The 15,422-nt window shown below is 37.9% G+C and overlaps 1 protein-coding gene across 1 annotated transcript in view; it reads left to right on the forward strand.

Annotated features, from left to right (window-relative positions):
* Positions 1-15,422, forward strand: part of DNAH6 (dynein axonemal heavy chain 6) — a 381,781-nt gene that overhangs the window by 148,733 nt on the left and 217,626 nt on the right. Inside the window, exons 17-18 of the mRNA XM_053587707.1 lie at positions 12,617-12,730; positions 14,430-14,573. Coding sequence (XP_053443682.1) covers positions 12,617-12,730; positions 14,430-14,573 — 258 coding nt within the window. The remainder of the gene's footprint in view (positions 1-12,616; positions 12,731-14,429; positions 14,574-15,422) is intronic.

The raw sequence follows: 15,422 nt of genomic DNA on the forward strand, positions 1-15,422 counted from the left end.
TCAACTTCTTATTCTTATTACAAATGTAAGTGGAGAAAGCAATCTCACTACTGGATATGCTACTCAGCATACCTGGGTATTTTTCTGTAGCAAATGATTTCAATCAGTTGCCTGACATCATCTTCTTTTGGAGTCTCTGCAATTTCTGTGTCATCCCACTTGCTTGTTCCACTTTATCAACAGCTTCATGCACTTTTATGCTGTACACTTCTGAACTTTGGTCAATATTGCTTGGAAAATGTCTTCTGGGTCAGGTTCATTACAGATTGCCACTCATCATCCATGGCATCAAAACCTTCAAATTCTGCCATAGGAGATGGACAGTCTGATGAGCCCAAAGCATTGTGCTCCTGGGTTGTGACAAATCCAACTTTCTTGAAACACTTCTATATCATTTCTGGCCAAACGTTATTCCAAGCAGAACTGATCCACAGGACAGCATCACTGTGTTAACTGATGCAGTGGATGAAGTTGCTTCCACAGGTGGACCATAGGTTTGTGTTTTAGTAATGGCCCACTGCAGGCGCTGGGCTGATTAGTGCATTTTAAATGTTTTGATGATGGCTTGGTCAAGAGGTTGGATTTTTGAGATAGCACCCGGTTTCCCCAAAAATAAGACGTCCTCTGAAAATAAGACCTACTTACAGGAAAGATAAGACATCCCCTGAAAATAAGACCTAGCACATCTTTGGGAGCACACCTTAAAATTTATTTTTGGGGAAACAGGGTATTTGGAGGCAGAAATTTCACTGTTGCATTTGTGAGATGATTCATTGTGGGCAGCCAGGACAGTTGCCTACCTGTTAGTAGAATAGATCATTTATTCTTCTTTAATTCTCAGTCATTACCCTTTATCCCCTGCTTAAATAGGGTACCAATCATCTATGTGCCTTTTATTTGATCTTCAGTAACAGGGAGGTCTTTGGGCTTCAGGTTCTTGAATGCACATGGCTTTGCCAATTTACCAGTCACCATGGGGTTTAGTTTCTCTCCAATTGAGCTAACAAAGCAGAACTGTGAATTGTTCTTTGGAACGTTTTCTGCTCTTACATTTTTTACCCTTCATGACAAAGCTCCTCTCTTAAAAGAGTCCACTCAATAGCATTAAATATTTCATCATCTTTGAACCCTCTGACAAAGTCGAAAAACTTTTTGGTGAATTCTTCCACAATGAACTTCTACCTGAACTTCATTAGATTCACCACACAAGACTTTCTGAGAGATCTCATGTTGCAGTTTGAATTTCTTGAGCCGACCATGTGATGCTTGGAAATCTGCTACCTCAAATTCCCATGTGAATTTTTTAGCAACTTCTTGGATAGTCAGCCCAGAGATTTAGGTATTAAGTTCCCCCATTTGTTTAAACCAGCTTAATGAGGCTTCATTGACTTCATCAAGGGAACTTTTCCTCCTTTTCCACTGTACGTCTCTGCTTTAATTACCATATCTCTCCAAGTACTAATGTTTGCATTTTTGGATGTTGCTAAAATCTTACTTACTCACACCAAAATGTTTCACTGTCTTTCTTTGGCTGCTGCTTTCCAGAAAATGTAGGAGATCAATCTTTCCCCTTCAATGTCAGCTCTTTGAGCTCTTTCCTGTGGGCCATAATGCCTTAGTTAACTGTGAAAAATTTTCCTCAATTGTAAGATGTACCTATAATTCAGACCACTCCTTCACATTGAAAAAAAGCTTCTGCAAAATGTGTAAACAATAGGACATTAGGCCTAATCCAACACATGGTAATAATAAAACATGAAAAAAGAGCTTATACTAAAGAAAAAATAATTCAACTAAAGGGCAAAGGTGACATCTTCTACCCCTTGGTGTAGAGTGGACTCAACTTGTCAAGTTACAGAGGGTAAATTAATATTGTGTGACATAGTCCAAGTGGTCAAGATACAATTTACGTTGGTAGTCAATGTATAGAGGTCGATGTTCCAGTCTATGAAAATTGGTTCAACTTAAGGAGGTGGTCAATATAGGGCAGTGGTCAACTATAGAGGTTCTACTGTATGATGTATTCTCTGCCTTTGATTAGTACACATGTGACACAAAGTATCTTTCTTTTTTTTTTTTTTGAAGACAGTCTCACTATGTTGCCCTCAGTAGAGTGTGTGGTGTCACAGCTCACAGCAACCTCAAACTCTTGGGCTTAAGTGATTCTCTTGCCTCAGCCTCCCAAGTGGCTGGGACTTGGGACTACAGGCAACAGCCACAACACCTGGCAATTTTTTGGTTGTAGTTGTTATTGTTGTTTGGCAGGCCTGGGCTGTATTTGAACCAGCCAGCTCTGATGTATGTGGCTGGCTTACTAGCCACTGAGCTACAGGCATGGAGCCCAAATGTAATTTCTGTGTTAAAATATATGTGGATTTTTTAATGTGGTAAATTGAAGTCCTCCATCCCTTTTTAAGTAAGATTGGCATTTCTTTTAGATCCATATGTGTTATAATTTCATGAATATTTTCTTATTTGCCCTGCTTTTGTGCCATTTTGATGAAGATGACATTCCCAATTAAGCCTGGGGACAAACAGGTCTGAAATGGCAGATTTAAAAGACTGGAAGATGTCTCAGAAAATTAAAAGTGCAAGAGATGCAGATGCTTTGACAACTTTTTATAGAGACTAATAAGAAAAGAGAATAGAAAAGAAAATATCCCTGTAGTCAAAACCAGGACAAGGAATATGCTATTGGTCTCTCTAAAAGTCCTGAAGGACTATGCCTGAACCTCACATGAGAATGTGTCTGTGTCTTCCAAAGCCCTGATGAATGGCCAGAAGGTGACCTGATGTGCTATCTGTTACAGGAGCCAGCAATTGGTAGAGCTGTATGAAAAATAATGAGCTTGATTACCAGGCAAAGAGGCTGGTGTGATACTTGAGGCAAGAAGTTTGTGTCTGAAGGAACTAGAGTTTAAAGTTGTTCCCATACAGAGTTAACTATCTGCAAGTTAGGAAGATACATAGCAGGAGGAGGAAAAGGAAGAGACACTGCTTGATGAAAAGCTACAACTAACATGTGAACACTCCTTGAGTCAGAAAAAAATAGCATTGGTCTTGTCCTTAAGATATTAGGGTATGAAGCCCCAGCCCTTTCTTTCCCACTTGGACATACCGCTTCAACAGCAATACCTGGACCAATATTTGAGAGAAATCCAGAGACAAACTGTAATTGCCTTGCACCCTAGGCGGTATGAAAGTAGCTGCACTGAAGCCAGTAAGATAATTTATGTACCCTTTCCCTATAGTCTCCAGTCCTAGCACAGCATCACATGATTAAGAGAAAACTCCCAGATTCTTCTCCCTGGGGAAAAGAGAGACTGGTTATTATGTACACTGTTCATATTTCAGTGTGGGGGGCTACCCGAGACCCTGGTTTCTGTCTTGCCTGAATCTGAGCATGGACAGGGATAGGTGTCAGGTTGGGAGCAGTTGAAAACAATAGTTCTTCACTAATAGATTAGTGAAGATCTTCCCCTGTAACAGTTTGGACTAAGTTGCATTCACTGGCCACAATTCCTCCCCCTGATTTAGCACAGAAAAAGCAAACAACAATTTTCAAATCCCAGCTCTGCCTGGAGAGAGAAATATTTGGAGGAGCTAACCAATGCTACAAGTGTTTGGTAGGCTACCTAAGGGACTAGATTCTACATTATCCATCTCAGAGTGCTGACAGAGCCCAGCATATTCTATTTAGCTGGGGGCTGCTGAGAATAAAGGCAGCAATTTTGGACTAATACATACTCACTTATAGGGCCTTTCCCCATGGTTAGCATTACACTATCTGGAAAATCACAGACCTTAGATTCCCTTTGGTGGGGGCAAAGAGAAGAATAAAACGTATATTAAATGTTCACACTTTCTGGTGGGCTTCTGAAGGAACTGGTTTCTGTCTCTCTTGCCTGTATCAGAGTCCTGATGGCACCCAACATACTCTAGATACCTAAAAGGCCAGTGAGAAAAAATGCAAAGACCTGAGTGAAAGGTGTACCACTGCTCCAGGTGATCCACATACAGAAAACAAACACCAAAGAGAACAAGAGACTAGGAAGGAAGGAAAGAAGAAACTGGCAAATCTTGTTAATTAGGAATTTAAATGCATAATTCCAGAGAAGGCACATCCATGAAGGTTTAAGAAGCCCCAGAATCTGAAGTTGGGTTGATTAGTGAAGATTTTCCCCTGTAACAAAACAAGTTGTAAAAACTGGAAGAAGCGGCTATTTTTTCATATACATAAATGTCAATAGAAAGTGCCAAAGAATACAAAGAAAAAGGAAAATGTGGTCAAAAAAGGGAACAAAATAAATTTCTATAAACCAACCCCAAAGGAATGAAGGTTTATGAATTAATTGACAAAGAATTCAAAATAGCACTCATAAATGTGCTTCACAAAGTCAGAGAAATGATATCTAAACAAAGTAAGAGTAGTTCAACATAGAGATAGAAACAAATACATGTATGGTAAAAACTCAACACTTTGAAGCTGAGGAATACAATAACTGAACTGAAAAATTTCCTATGTGAGGGTCAGAGCAAGATGATAGCCGAATAACAGCTTCCCTACAACTGGACACTGTGAGTCTGGGGAGATAAGACTCCAGGCATCTCTGGTGGGTGGAATCTGCCTATAATCATCCCTTTGAGGATACAGGGAGTCAGCAAGAGACTTCTGGACCCCAAGAGGTGGACAAAAACAGTGGAAAACTGGCAAGTGGTCACGTGTGTTCGATTGGGCTAATCCCTCCAGCAGCAGTAAGTACAGCAACAGCGAGACTGCAAACCAGAAAGGCCTTACCTGTGAACCGTTTTGGAGTTTTTGGACTTGGCACTCAGTTGAACTTCCTTGGGGAGAGCTTGAGCAGGAGTGTGGAGAACTTTAGGCATTGTCTAGGGCCCCAGACTGAGCCACTGAGCTGGACGGAGCAAATAGTGTTTCGCTGTGGACTGCAGGGAACCATTGGGAGAGAACTGCCCCAGCAAGTTCCACCCTCAGGGATGCAGAGCAAGAATCGGGTGGGCGCTGGTAACCTAGTCACTGAGCAGCCTAAAGGGAGGGACTAGCTGCCTTACAGTCTTAACCCTCAGGGGCAGAGTGAGACTGGTTTTGGCACACTGAAGTGGATAGCCACTTTAGCAGTGATCCCAGTGACAAGCACTTCCCTGGGAAAGCTTCTGCTTAGCCAAGTTTAGAAGTTTAAAGTGCCTTTTAAGAGGGCTGAAGAGAGATTTAGGGTGTCCACCCTGTGGGGTTTGAGAAATCAGTGGAGGCCTCCAGTCATATCAGCATTGTGATTAACATCTCATACTCCAGAAGACCACCTGTTGCCCAGACAATATTCAACAAGATATATATACTGCATTGTTTTGGGTTGGTTTTTTTTGGTTGTTGTTGTTTGTTTTTTGTTTATTTTGTTGTTGTTGTTTTGTTTTTTAATTTCAACCTTTTCCATACAGATTTTTTCTTTTCTTTTTTTTTCTTTCTTTTCTTTCTCCATTTTTCTAGCTTAAATACAATTTCCCATTGCTGGCTTTTTCAATAATTACAACTTCATTTTTGCTAGTGTTTCTACCCCTATTATTTGGTTTTTCACCCAATTTTATCCCATTAAGTTTTGTGTTTGCTTGTATTGGTTCGATTTATAGCATTTTTGTCTTTCCCCTCTACTTGGTGGAGGTGGGGTACTGTGTCCAATCAGGTTAGCAAAGAGCTGTGGACCTCAAGGGAACCACCCAACCGGGCACCCCCAGAGGTTGGGGGTTTTTTAAGATTGTGTCAAAGTACCCTACTGTAAACCTATATTGCTCTGTCTCCCTCTTTCTGTACCTCTCTTCTTTTTGTCAATATCCCCTTTTACCCACCCCCTCTCCTTTCTCTATTTTTCTTTCTTTCTTTCTTTCTTTCTTTCTTTCTTTCTTTCTTTCTATTTTTTCTTCTCTCCCTCCTTGCTCTTCAACCTTCTCATCCTCTGGTCCTGTACCAAAAGGACTCATCAAAACCTTAGTCCACAGGCACGAACTTAAAGAGCAAGAGGAAGTGAAAGGAAAATTAGGGCAAGTAAACAGATAAAAGAAATCACTCATAAGGAAGAATCAGCAGAAATTCCAGGCAACATGAAGAACCAGTCCAGAGCAACCCCTCCAAGGGACCATGAGGTAGCTACTGCAGAGCATTCCACCTATAAAGAAATGTTAGGAATGACAGAAAGGGAATTTAGAATACACATGATGAAAACAATGAAGGAAATGATGGAAACAATGAAGGAAACTGCTAATAAAGTGGAAAATAACCAAAAGGAAATCCAAAAACAGAATCAAATAAGAGCTGAACAATATGAACAATATAGAAAGGATATAGCAGAGCTGAAGGAACTGAAGCAGTCAATTAGGGAACTTAAAGATGCAATGGAAAGTATCAGCAACAGGTTAGACCATGCAGAAGAAAGAATTTCGGAGGTAGACGACAAAGCTCTTGAAATAACTCAGATAGTTAAAGAGGCAGAAAAGGAGAGAGAGAAAGCAGAATGTTCACTGTCAGAATTATGGGACTTTATGAAACGTTCCAACATACAAGTTATAGGAATCCCAGAAGGGGAAAAAGAATGCCCCAGAGGAATGGAAGTCATACTAGAGAATATTATAAAAGAAAATTTCCCAAATATCACCAAGATTCCGACACACTGCTTTCAGAGGGATATCGGGCCCCAGCTCGCCTCAACTCTAACCGAGCTTCTCCAAGACACATTGTGATGAACCTGTCCAAAGTCAAGACAAAAGAAAAGATTCTGCAAGCTACCAGGAATAAGTGCCAGTTGACCTACAGGGGCAAATCCATCAGAGTGACCGCAGACTTCTCTAATGAACCTTTACAAGCAAAAAGACAGTGGTCATCTACCTTTAATCTACTTAAACAGAACAATTTCCAGCCCAGAATTCAGTACCCTGCTAAGCTAAGCTTTAAAATTGACAGAGAAGTCAAATCATTTATGGATATACAAACATTGAGAAAATTCGCCACAACAAGACCAGCTCTACAGGACATACTTCAACCTGTTCTACACATTGACCATCACAATGGATCAGCAGCAAAGTAAGAACTCAGAAATTAAAGGACAGAACCTAACCTCCACACTGATGCAAAAGATAAAACTAAGCAATGAACTCTCACAAAATAAGATGAATAGAATACTACCACACTTATCAATTATCTCAGTAAATGTTAATGGCTTGAATTCCCCACTGAAGAGACATAGATTGGCTGACTGGATTAAAAAACACATGCCATCCGTTTGCTGTCTGCAAGAAACACACCTGGCTTCAAAAGACAAATTAAAACTCCAAGTCAAGGGTTGGAAGACAATTTTTCAGGCAAATGGAATTCAGAAGAAAAGAGGAGTTACAATCTTATTTTCAGATACATGTGTATTAAAAGCAACGAAAGTCAAAAAAAAGGGAAAAATACAACAAGAAGACATTTCAATTCTAAGTATTTATGCACCCAATTTAAATGCTCCCAGATTCTTGAAACAGACCTTACTCAGTCTGAGCAATATGATATCCTATAATACCATAATAACAGGGGACATTAACACTCCTCTTACAGAGCTGGACAGATTGTCTAAACAGAAATTAAACAAAGATATAAGAGATTTAAATGAGACCCTAGAATAACTGTGCTTGATAGATGCATATAGAACACTCCATCCCAAAGACAAAGAATATACATTCTTCTCATCACCCCATGGAATAATCTCCAAAATTGACCATATCCTGGGACACAAAACAAATATCAACAGAATCAAAAGAATTGAAATTTTACCTTGTATCTTCTCAGACCATAAGGCACTAAAGGTGGAACTGAACTCTAACAAAAATTTTCAACCCCACACAAAGGCATGGAAATTAAACAACCTTCTGTTGAATAACAGATGGGTGCAGGAAGAAATAAAACAGGAAATCATTAACTTCCTTAAGCATAACAACAATGAAGACACAAGCTACCAAAAACCTGTGCTTTTGCACTTTTGCTAGGAAAATTTATCTCTTTAGATGCCTACATTCGAAAAACAGAAAGAGAATGCATCAACAAACTCACAAGCCATCTTATGGAATTAGAAATAGAGGAACAATCTGAGCCTAAACCCAGTAGAAGAAAGGAAATCTCCAAAATCAAATCAGAGATCAATGAAATTGAAAACAAAAGAATCATTAGAAAATTAATGAAACAATGAGTTGGTTTTTTGAAAAAATAAATAAAATAGATAAACCATTGGCCAGACTAACTAGAAATAGAGAAGTAAAATCTCTAGTAACCTCAATCAGAAATGATAAAGGGAAAATAACAACTGATTCCACAGAGATACAAGAGATCATTTCTGAATACTACCAGAAACTCTATGCCCAGAAATTTGACAATGTGAAGGAAATGGATCAATATTTGGAATCACACCCTCTCCCTAGACTTAGCCAGGAAGAAATAGAGCTCCTGAACAGACCAACTCATGCACTGAGATTAAAGAAACAATAAAAAAGCTTCCAACCAAAAAAATGCCCTGGTCTAGATGGCTACACACCAGAATTCTATCAAACCTTCAAGGAAGAGCTTATTCCTGTACTGCAGAAATTATTTCAAACAATTGAGGAAGAAGGAATCTTCCCCAACACATTCTATGAAGCAAACATCACCCAGATACTACAACCAGGAAAAGACCCAATCAAAATGGAGAATTTCAGACCAATCTCACTCATGAATATAGATGCAAAAATTCTCAAACAAAATCCTAGCCAATAGATTACAGCTTATCATCAAAAAGTCATACATCATGATCAAGTAGGTTTCAGCCCAGGGATGCAAGGCTGGTTTAACAAGTGCAAGTCCATAAATGTTATCCACCATATTAACAGAGGCAAAAATAAAGATCACATGATCCTCTCAATAGATGCAGAAAAAGCATTTGGTAAAATCCAGCATCCTTTTCTAATTAGAACACTGAAGAGTATAGGCATAGGTGGCACATTTCTAAAACTGATTGAAGCTATCTATGACAAACCCATAGCTAATATTTTACTGAATGAAGTAAAACTGAAAGCTTTTCCTCTTACAACTGGAACCAGACCAGGTTGTCCTCTGTCACCTTTACTATTCAACATAGTGCTGGAAGTTCTAGCCAATACAATTAGGCAAGACAAGGAAATAAAGGGAATCCAAATGGGAGCAGAGGAGGTCAAAGTCTCCCTCTTTGCTGATGACATGATCTTATACTTAGAGAATCCCAAAGACTCAACAACAAGACTCCTAGAAGTCATCAAAAAATACAGTAATGTTTCAGGATATAAAATCAATGTCCACAAGTCAGTAGCCTTTGTATATGCCAATAACAGTCAAGATGAGAAGCTAATTAAGGACACAACTCCCTTTACTATAGTTTCAAAGAAAATGAAATACCTAGGAATATACCTAAAGAAGGAGGTGAAGGACCTCTATAAAGAAAATTATGAAATCTTCAGAAAGGAAATAGCAGAAGATATTAACAAATGGAAGAACATACCATGCTCAGGGATGGGAAGAATCAACATTGTTAAAATCTATATTTCCCAACACAATCTACCTATTCAATGCCATTCCTATTAAAATACCAACATCGTACTTTCAAGATTTGGAAAAAATGATTCTGCATTTTGTATGGAACCAGAAAAAAAAACCATATAGCTAAGGCATTTCTTAGTAATAAAACTAAAGCTGGGGGCATCACCATACCAGATTTTAGGCTGTACTACAAAGCCATAGTGGTCAAGACTGCATGGTACTGGCACAAAAATAGAGACATAGACACTTGGAATCCAATATAAAACCAGGAAATGAAATTAACATCTTACAACCACCTAATCTTTGATAAACCAAACAAGAACATACCTTGGGGGAAAGGTATATTCAATAAATATTCTCTATTCAATAAATGGTGTTGGGAGAACTGGATATCCACATGTAAAAGACTGAAACTGGATCCATACCTTTCCCCACTCACAAAAATTGATTCAAGATGGATAAAGGACTTAAATTTAAGACATGAAACAATAAAAATCCTCAAAGAAAGAATAGGAAAAACACTGGACGATATTGGCCTGGGGAAAGACTTCGTGAAGAAGACTGCCATGGCAATTGCAACAACAATAAAAATAAACAAATGGGACTTCATGAAACTGAAAAGCTTCTGTACAGCTAAGGAGACAACAACCAAAGCAAATAGACAACCTACACAATGGGAAAGGATATTTGCATATTTTCAATCAGACAAAAGCTTGATAACTAGGATCTATAGAGAACTCAAATTAATCCACATGAAAAAAGCCGACAATCCCATATATCAATGGGCAAGAGACATGAATAGAACCTTCTCTAAAGAAGACAGACGAATGACTAATAATAGATAGGGATGACTCATCATCCCTATCTATTAGAGAAATGCAAATCAAAACCACCCTGAGATACTATCTAACCCCAGTGAGTATGGCCCACATCACAAAATCTCAAAACTGCAGATGCTGGCGTGGATGTGGAGAGAAGGGAACACTTTTACACTGCTGGTGGGACTGCAAACTAGTACAACCTTTCTGAAAGGAAGTATGGAGAAACCTCAAAGCAAGCTAGACCTCCCATTTGATCCTGCAATCCCATTACTGGGCATCTACCCAGAAGGGAAAAAATCCTTTTATCATAAGGACACTTGTACTAGACTGTTTATTGCAGCTCAATTTACAATCGCCAAAATGTGGAAACAGCCTAAATGCCCACCAACCCAGGAATGGATTAACAGGCTGTGGTATATGTATACCATGGAATACTATTCAGCTATTAAAAAAATGGAGACTTTACATCCTTCGTATTAACCTGGATGGAAGTGGAAGACATTATTCTTAGTAAAGCATCACAAGAATGGAGAAGCATGAATCCTATGTACTAAATTTTGATATGAGGACAATTAATGACAATTAAGGTCATGGTGGGGGTGGGGGAAGGGGAGAGCAGAGAGAGAAAGAAGGGGGGAGGAGTAGGGAAAAGAAGAGCAGAGAGAGGGAAGGAGGGAGGGGGTGGGGCCTTGATGTGTGCCACACCTTCTGGGGGCAAGACAGGATTGCAAGAGGGACTTTTCCTAAAAAATGCAATCAGTGTAACCTGGCTTATTGTACCCTCAATGAATCCCCAACAATAAAAAAACATAATAATAAAAGAAAATAAAATAAATTTCCTACATGAGTTCAGTAGCAAAACTGATCAGGCAGAACAATCGGTGAACTTGATGATAGAGCATTTGAAATTATCCAGTCAGAGAAGCAAAAAGAATAAAATAATGAGAAAGAATGAAGAAAGTTTAAGGGACTCATTGGATACCATTAAGCAGATCCATACACATATTATGAGGGTCCCAGAAAGAGAAGATAGATGAGAGAAAAGTTCTTTTTAAAAAATAATGGATGATAATTTCCCAAAGCTGGGGAAGAAAATGAGCTACCAGATTCAAGAATCCTAAAATTTTCCAAATGGAATGAACCCAAAGAAGTCCACACCGAAATAGATCATAATCAAAGTGTCAAAGTTACAGGATCATCTTGTCCTACCAGCTAGCAAAGAAGCTATCAAAATGTATTAGGGTTGTAACAAAAAGAATTGGGGAAACAATCTTCAGAGGCTTCCAATGGCTCAAGATGGAATGAATTGAGCATAAATAAGAGTAACACAATTTATATCTTTTGTATTAACCTGGATTTTTTAACCATTGTGAACATGGATTTTTTTTTTCAGGTTAATGTAGGGGTACAAACAACTAGGCTACAATGTTTGCATTTGTTAGGTAGAGTCCCTAAAGTAGTTATGCCCCACACCCAAGAGGTGTGCCATATTCCTTTACATTATGCCCATTAAGTGAGAGCACACCAATCCCTTCCCATCTCAATAAGAGTTGAAACATCTTCTTCTCATTAAAGTATCGCAAGAAAGGAAAAGCAAGTTTCCAATGTACTCAATACTATATTAAGCCAATAGATGATCTAATATATGCCCATATAACAGAAAAACTCAATTAAATTCAACTTGGGGGAAGGGGAATGAAGGAGAGGGGAGAAGGGAAGGGATTGGTGTACAATCCATGAGGATATAAAAAGGTAGGAAACCAGGCTGTCCTCACCATGTTAAGCTTTGCCATCTTCCCCACCAGCTACTGAAGAGCCATCTTCCTCTTCCATCATCTAAGTGCAGAAGCCCTAAGGAAATTAGTGCCTCTAATGACTCATCTGTTTTCTTAAAAAAGGATCATACATCTGTGCATATATGATCCAACTCAAGGAAGAATGCCCATGGCACTCTAACAATACATAGTATTTATGTCTTTGGAGAGTACCTAAGGAAATATAAAGAGAGATATTTTGTTACTCAATTGGTAATTATAATATATGTTGGAGTTTGTGGAGGTTTTTTTTTTTCATTTATTTCTATCTCTTACTTTCTTAGGACCCACATTCTGCCAAATATTAATTGTATCAAGAATTACTAATGGGTAGATAGCATAATATCTTTATCTCTGAAAAGTAAACTGTGTTTTTGCTTGTTACATTTTTAAAGGTAGAGGTGTCCAAGTTTGAAGCTTTGGAAGAAGTTAGTGCTGAACTGAAGCTCAAACAATTGCTCTGGGATTCTCTCTCTGAGTGGGATAAACTCCAAGAAGAATGGTTACAGGTAGAAAAAGGCTCTCAATTCTTAGATTATCTTTGTACTAATTAAACTTAATTTGATTTATAATTTATAATAATCTGGTGCTTTCTTAATGTCACTAAAATATTCAATGTTGTAATTTTAGGGGAATTTTTATAAGCTTTTCACTGCTATGCATAAAGGTCCTTATGTCAGTACATGGTATAGAGCAGAAAATCTTATAAGGGAGACTTCTTAGATCTTCTACTTAAAGATGGCTAAATAACAGAAGCGTCAATTATCCTCACTGCATGACATTTAACCACTTTGGTTTCTAAACACAGTGTTGTCATTATACACTCCAGTGTTCTGAAGGATAGAAGTGTAGGATTTTATTTGTGATGTATGTGATTTTGGTTTCTGTTAACTTAGGTTTATGTTCTTGTCCTTTTAAAAAGAAAATATTTTACTTTGCTTGATAGAATAGAATTGGAATAATAAGATCTAAGATCTTCCTTTTAGAGCTCCATAAGAAAACTCTCTTACTTAGGAAGCCAAGTACCTACAGCCACCACAGAGTTTTGTTTCTGGGGTTTACCCTACATTTAAACCTTAAAAAGTCTAAAAAACAGACTAGATGGACACCTGTGTTTCCATCTATTGTGATATGTATGTGTTATAAATACTATCAAACTTTACAAATATTGTTTTACGCTTCTCATTCATCTTGCCTGTGCTAATGCCTATAATTAGAAGTCACATGTTTGGGTTAAAAAAGAGTGACACAGGAAATGCTTCTAAGCTTGACGCTGGAGGTACCAGGGGAGAATAAGAAGGACAAAGTTCAAATCCACACAAAACTTAGTTTTTGGTGACAAAATAATAAACCAATAAATACAAATATAATATCATATAATTTAAAGCCCTCTCCTATAATGCACTTATCACTTAGAAGTAAATCTTAGAAGTAAAAAATCTTAGATATAGGGCAGCACCTGTGGCTCAAAGGATTAGGGCACCAGCCCCATATGTCAGAGGTGGCAGGTTCAAACCCAGCCCCGGCCAAAAAAACTGCAAAAAAAATAAAAAATCTTAGAAGTAAAAAAAAAACAAATTCTTGAGAAGTAAGGAAGAAGCTTAAGAAAATTTTCTGATTACCACCAGCGATAGAACAGTGACTGCCAAAGTAGGAAATGCACAAGAAAACCCATTAGGGAGCAGAAGGATAATGTTGAATCTGGAAAAAAGAAATGAAGGTTTACAAATATTGTATTGCCTTCAGTGCATAAGGTTATCGGACATGTCAATATATGTTCATGTTTCTATAATTGAGAAATAGAATTATAGATTTATGTGTATATTAGAAGTGCATCTTTAAAGCGTTTATATTAAATGGGTACATATAGGAGACTATTAGTTGATAAATTTCTCATTAGTAAGAGTAAAAATTAGCTATTTGTCTCCTTAGAAGACTTTATGAGTAGTGATTCTCAGAAATAGACTATACGGATTGCACTGCTGCATTTGATGATGTGGGAAACAAGAACATGAAAGAAATAAACAGGTGATGCTTGATATATTATTAGGTATTAATAATTAATAAGTAGAGCCATTTCCAAAAGAATAGAATTGATTTGTAGTAATAATTTCGCTACTAGAAAAATTCAAATAAAATAAACCTTTTTATTTTTACAAGCTTACCTTTTATCATGTGTTAAGTTTGTTATTTTTTTAATTTTCACAGTCCAAATTTGACTGCCTTGATCCAGAATTCCTAAATGGTCAAGTTAGTAAATATGCCAAATTTGTGACTCAGCTGGAAAAAGGCTTGCCACCCAACAGTGTAGTGCCCCAGCTCAAACATAAAGTGGAAAAAATGAAGGAAAAGGTAAGGTTGATAGAAAATTATTTCAAAAACTCCAGATCAATCAGTTATTTGTGGATGCTAATGAGACCACGCTCAAGAATTCTTTCCTGGTTAAGTTAGTAAACTTTGTACACAGAACAAAGAATAGAGAAATTCATCTTTTTTAGTGGCACAGACTTCATCCTTTATCTTTAACTGGCCAAATTATGCAGTTGAATACTGAGGTTAGAAGAGGCATTCGTAGTAACAGTTTCCCAAGTGGTAGGGGAAATATTGCAGAAATAGGTAGTAGTTGTCCCAAGATACTGATCTGATCAGCCCTTAGCAGCCAGATGCACCTAGAACAGCCTTATCCAAGCATCTTCATCCATTTGCACCACTGCACCACACAACCATGCCATTTTTCAGATGTGCCTCACGTGAATAAAGTTGGAAGCCAGACAGCAAGTGTTTAGGGCCTCCGAGTGTCTTGTATCTACAATTTGTTTTTAATTTTGAAAACTTTGCACCAATTATTTTTTCAAGTATTTTTTCTTCTCTATTATCTCTCTCTGTTCTCCTTCTGTGATTTCTATTGCATGTATGTTTTCCATTTGATAGTGTCCCACAGGTCTTACATGTTCTATTTTGTTTTTTTCATTTTTATTCTTTTTTTCTCTTTGTGTGTCAGTTTCTGGAATTTATACTCATTTATCTTTAAGTTCAACAACTCCTCAGCTGTGTCAAGCTCATTAAAGCCTATCAAAAGCTCTATCAAGAGAGCATACTGCAGGGGGCATTAGCTCATGTCTGTAATCCTAGCACTCTGGGAAGCTGAAGCCAGTCGATTGCCTGAGCTCAGGAATCAGAGACTAGCCTGAGCAAGAGCCA

This window comes from Nycticebus coucang, chromosome 4 (genome assembly GCF_027406575.1).
Source record: "Nycticebus coucang isolate mNycCou1 chromosome 4, mNycCou1.pri, whole genome shotgun sequence".
NCBI classification, from domain to species: domain Eukaryota; kingdom Metazoa; phylum Chordata; class Mammalia; order Primates; family Lorisidae; genus Nycticebus; species Nycticebus coucang.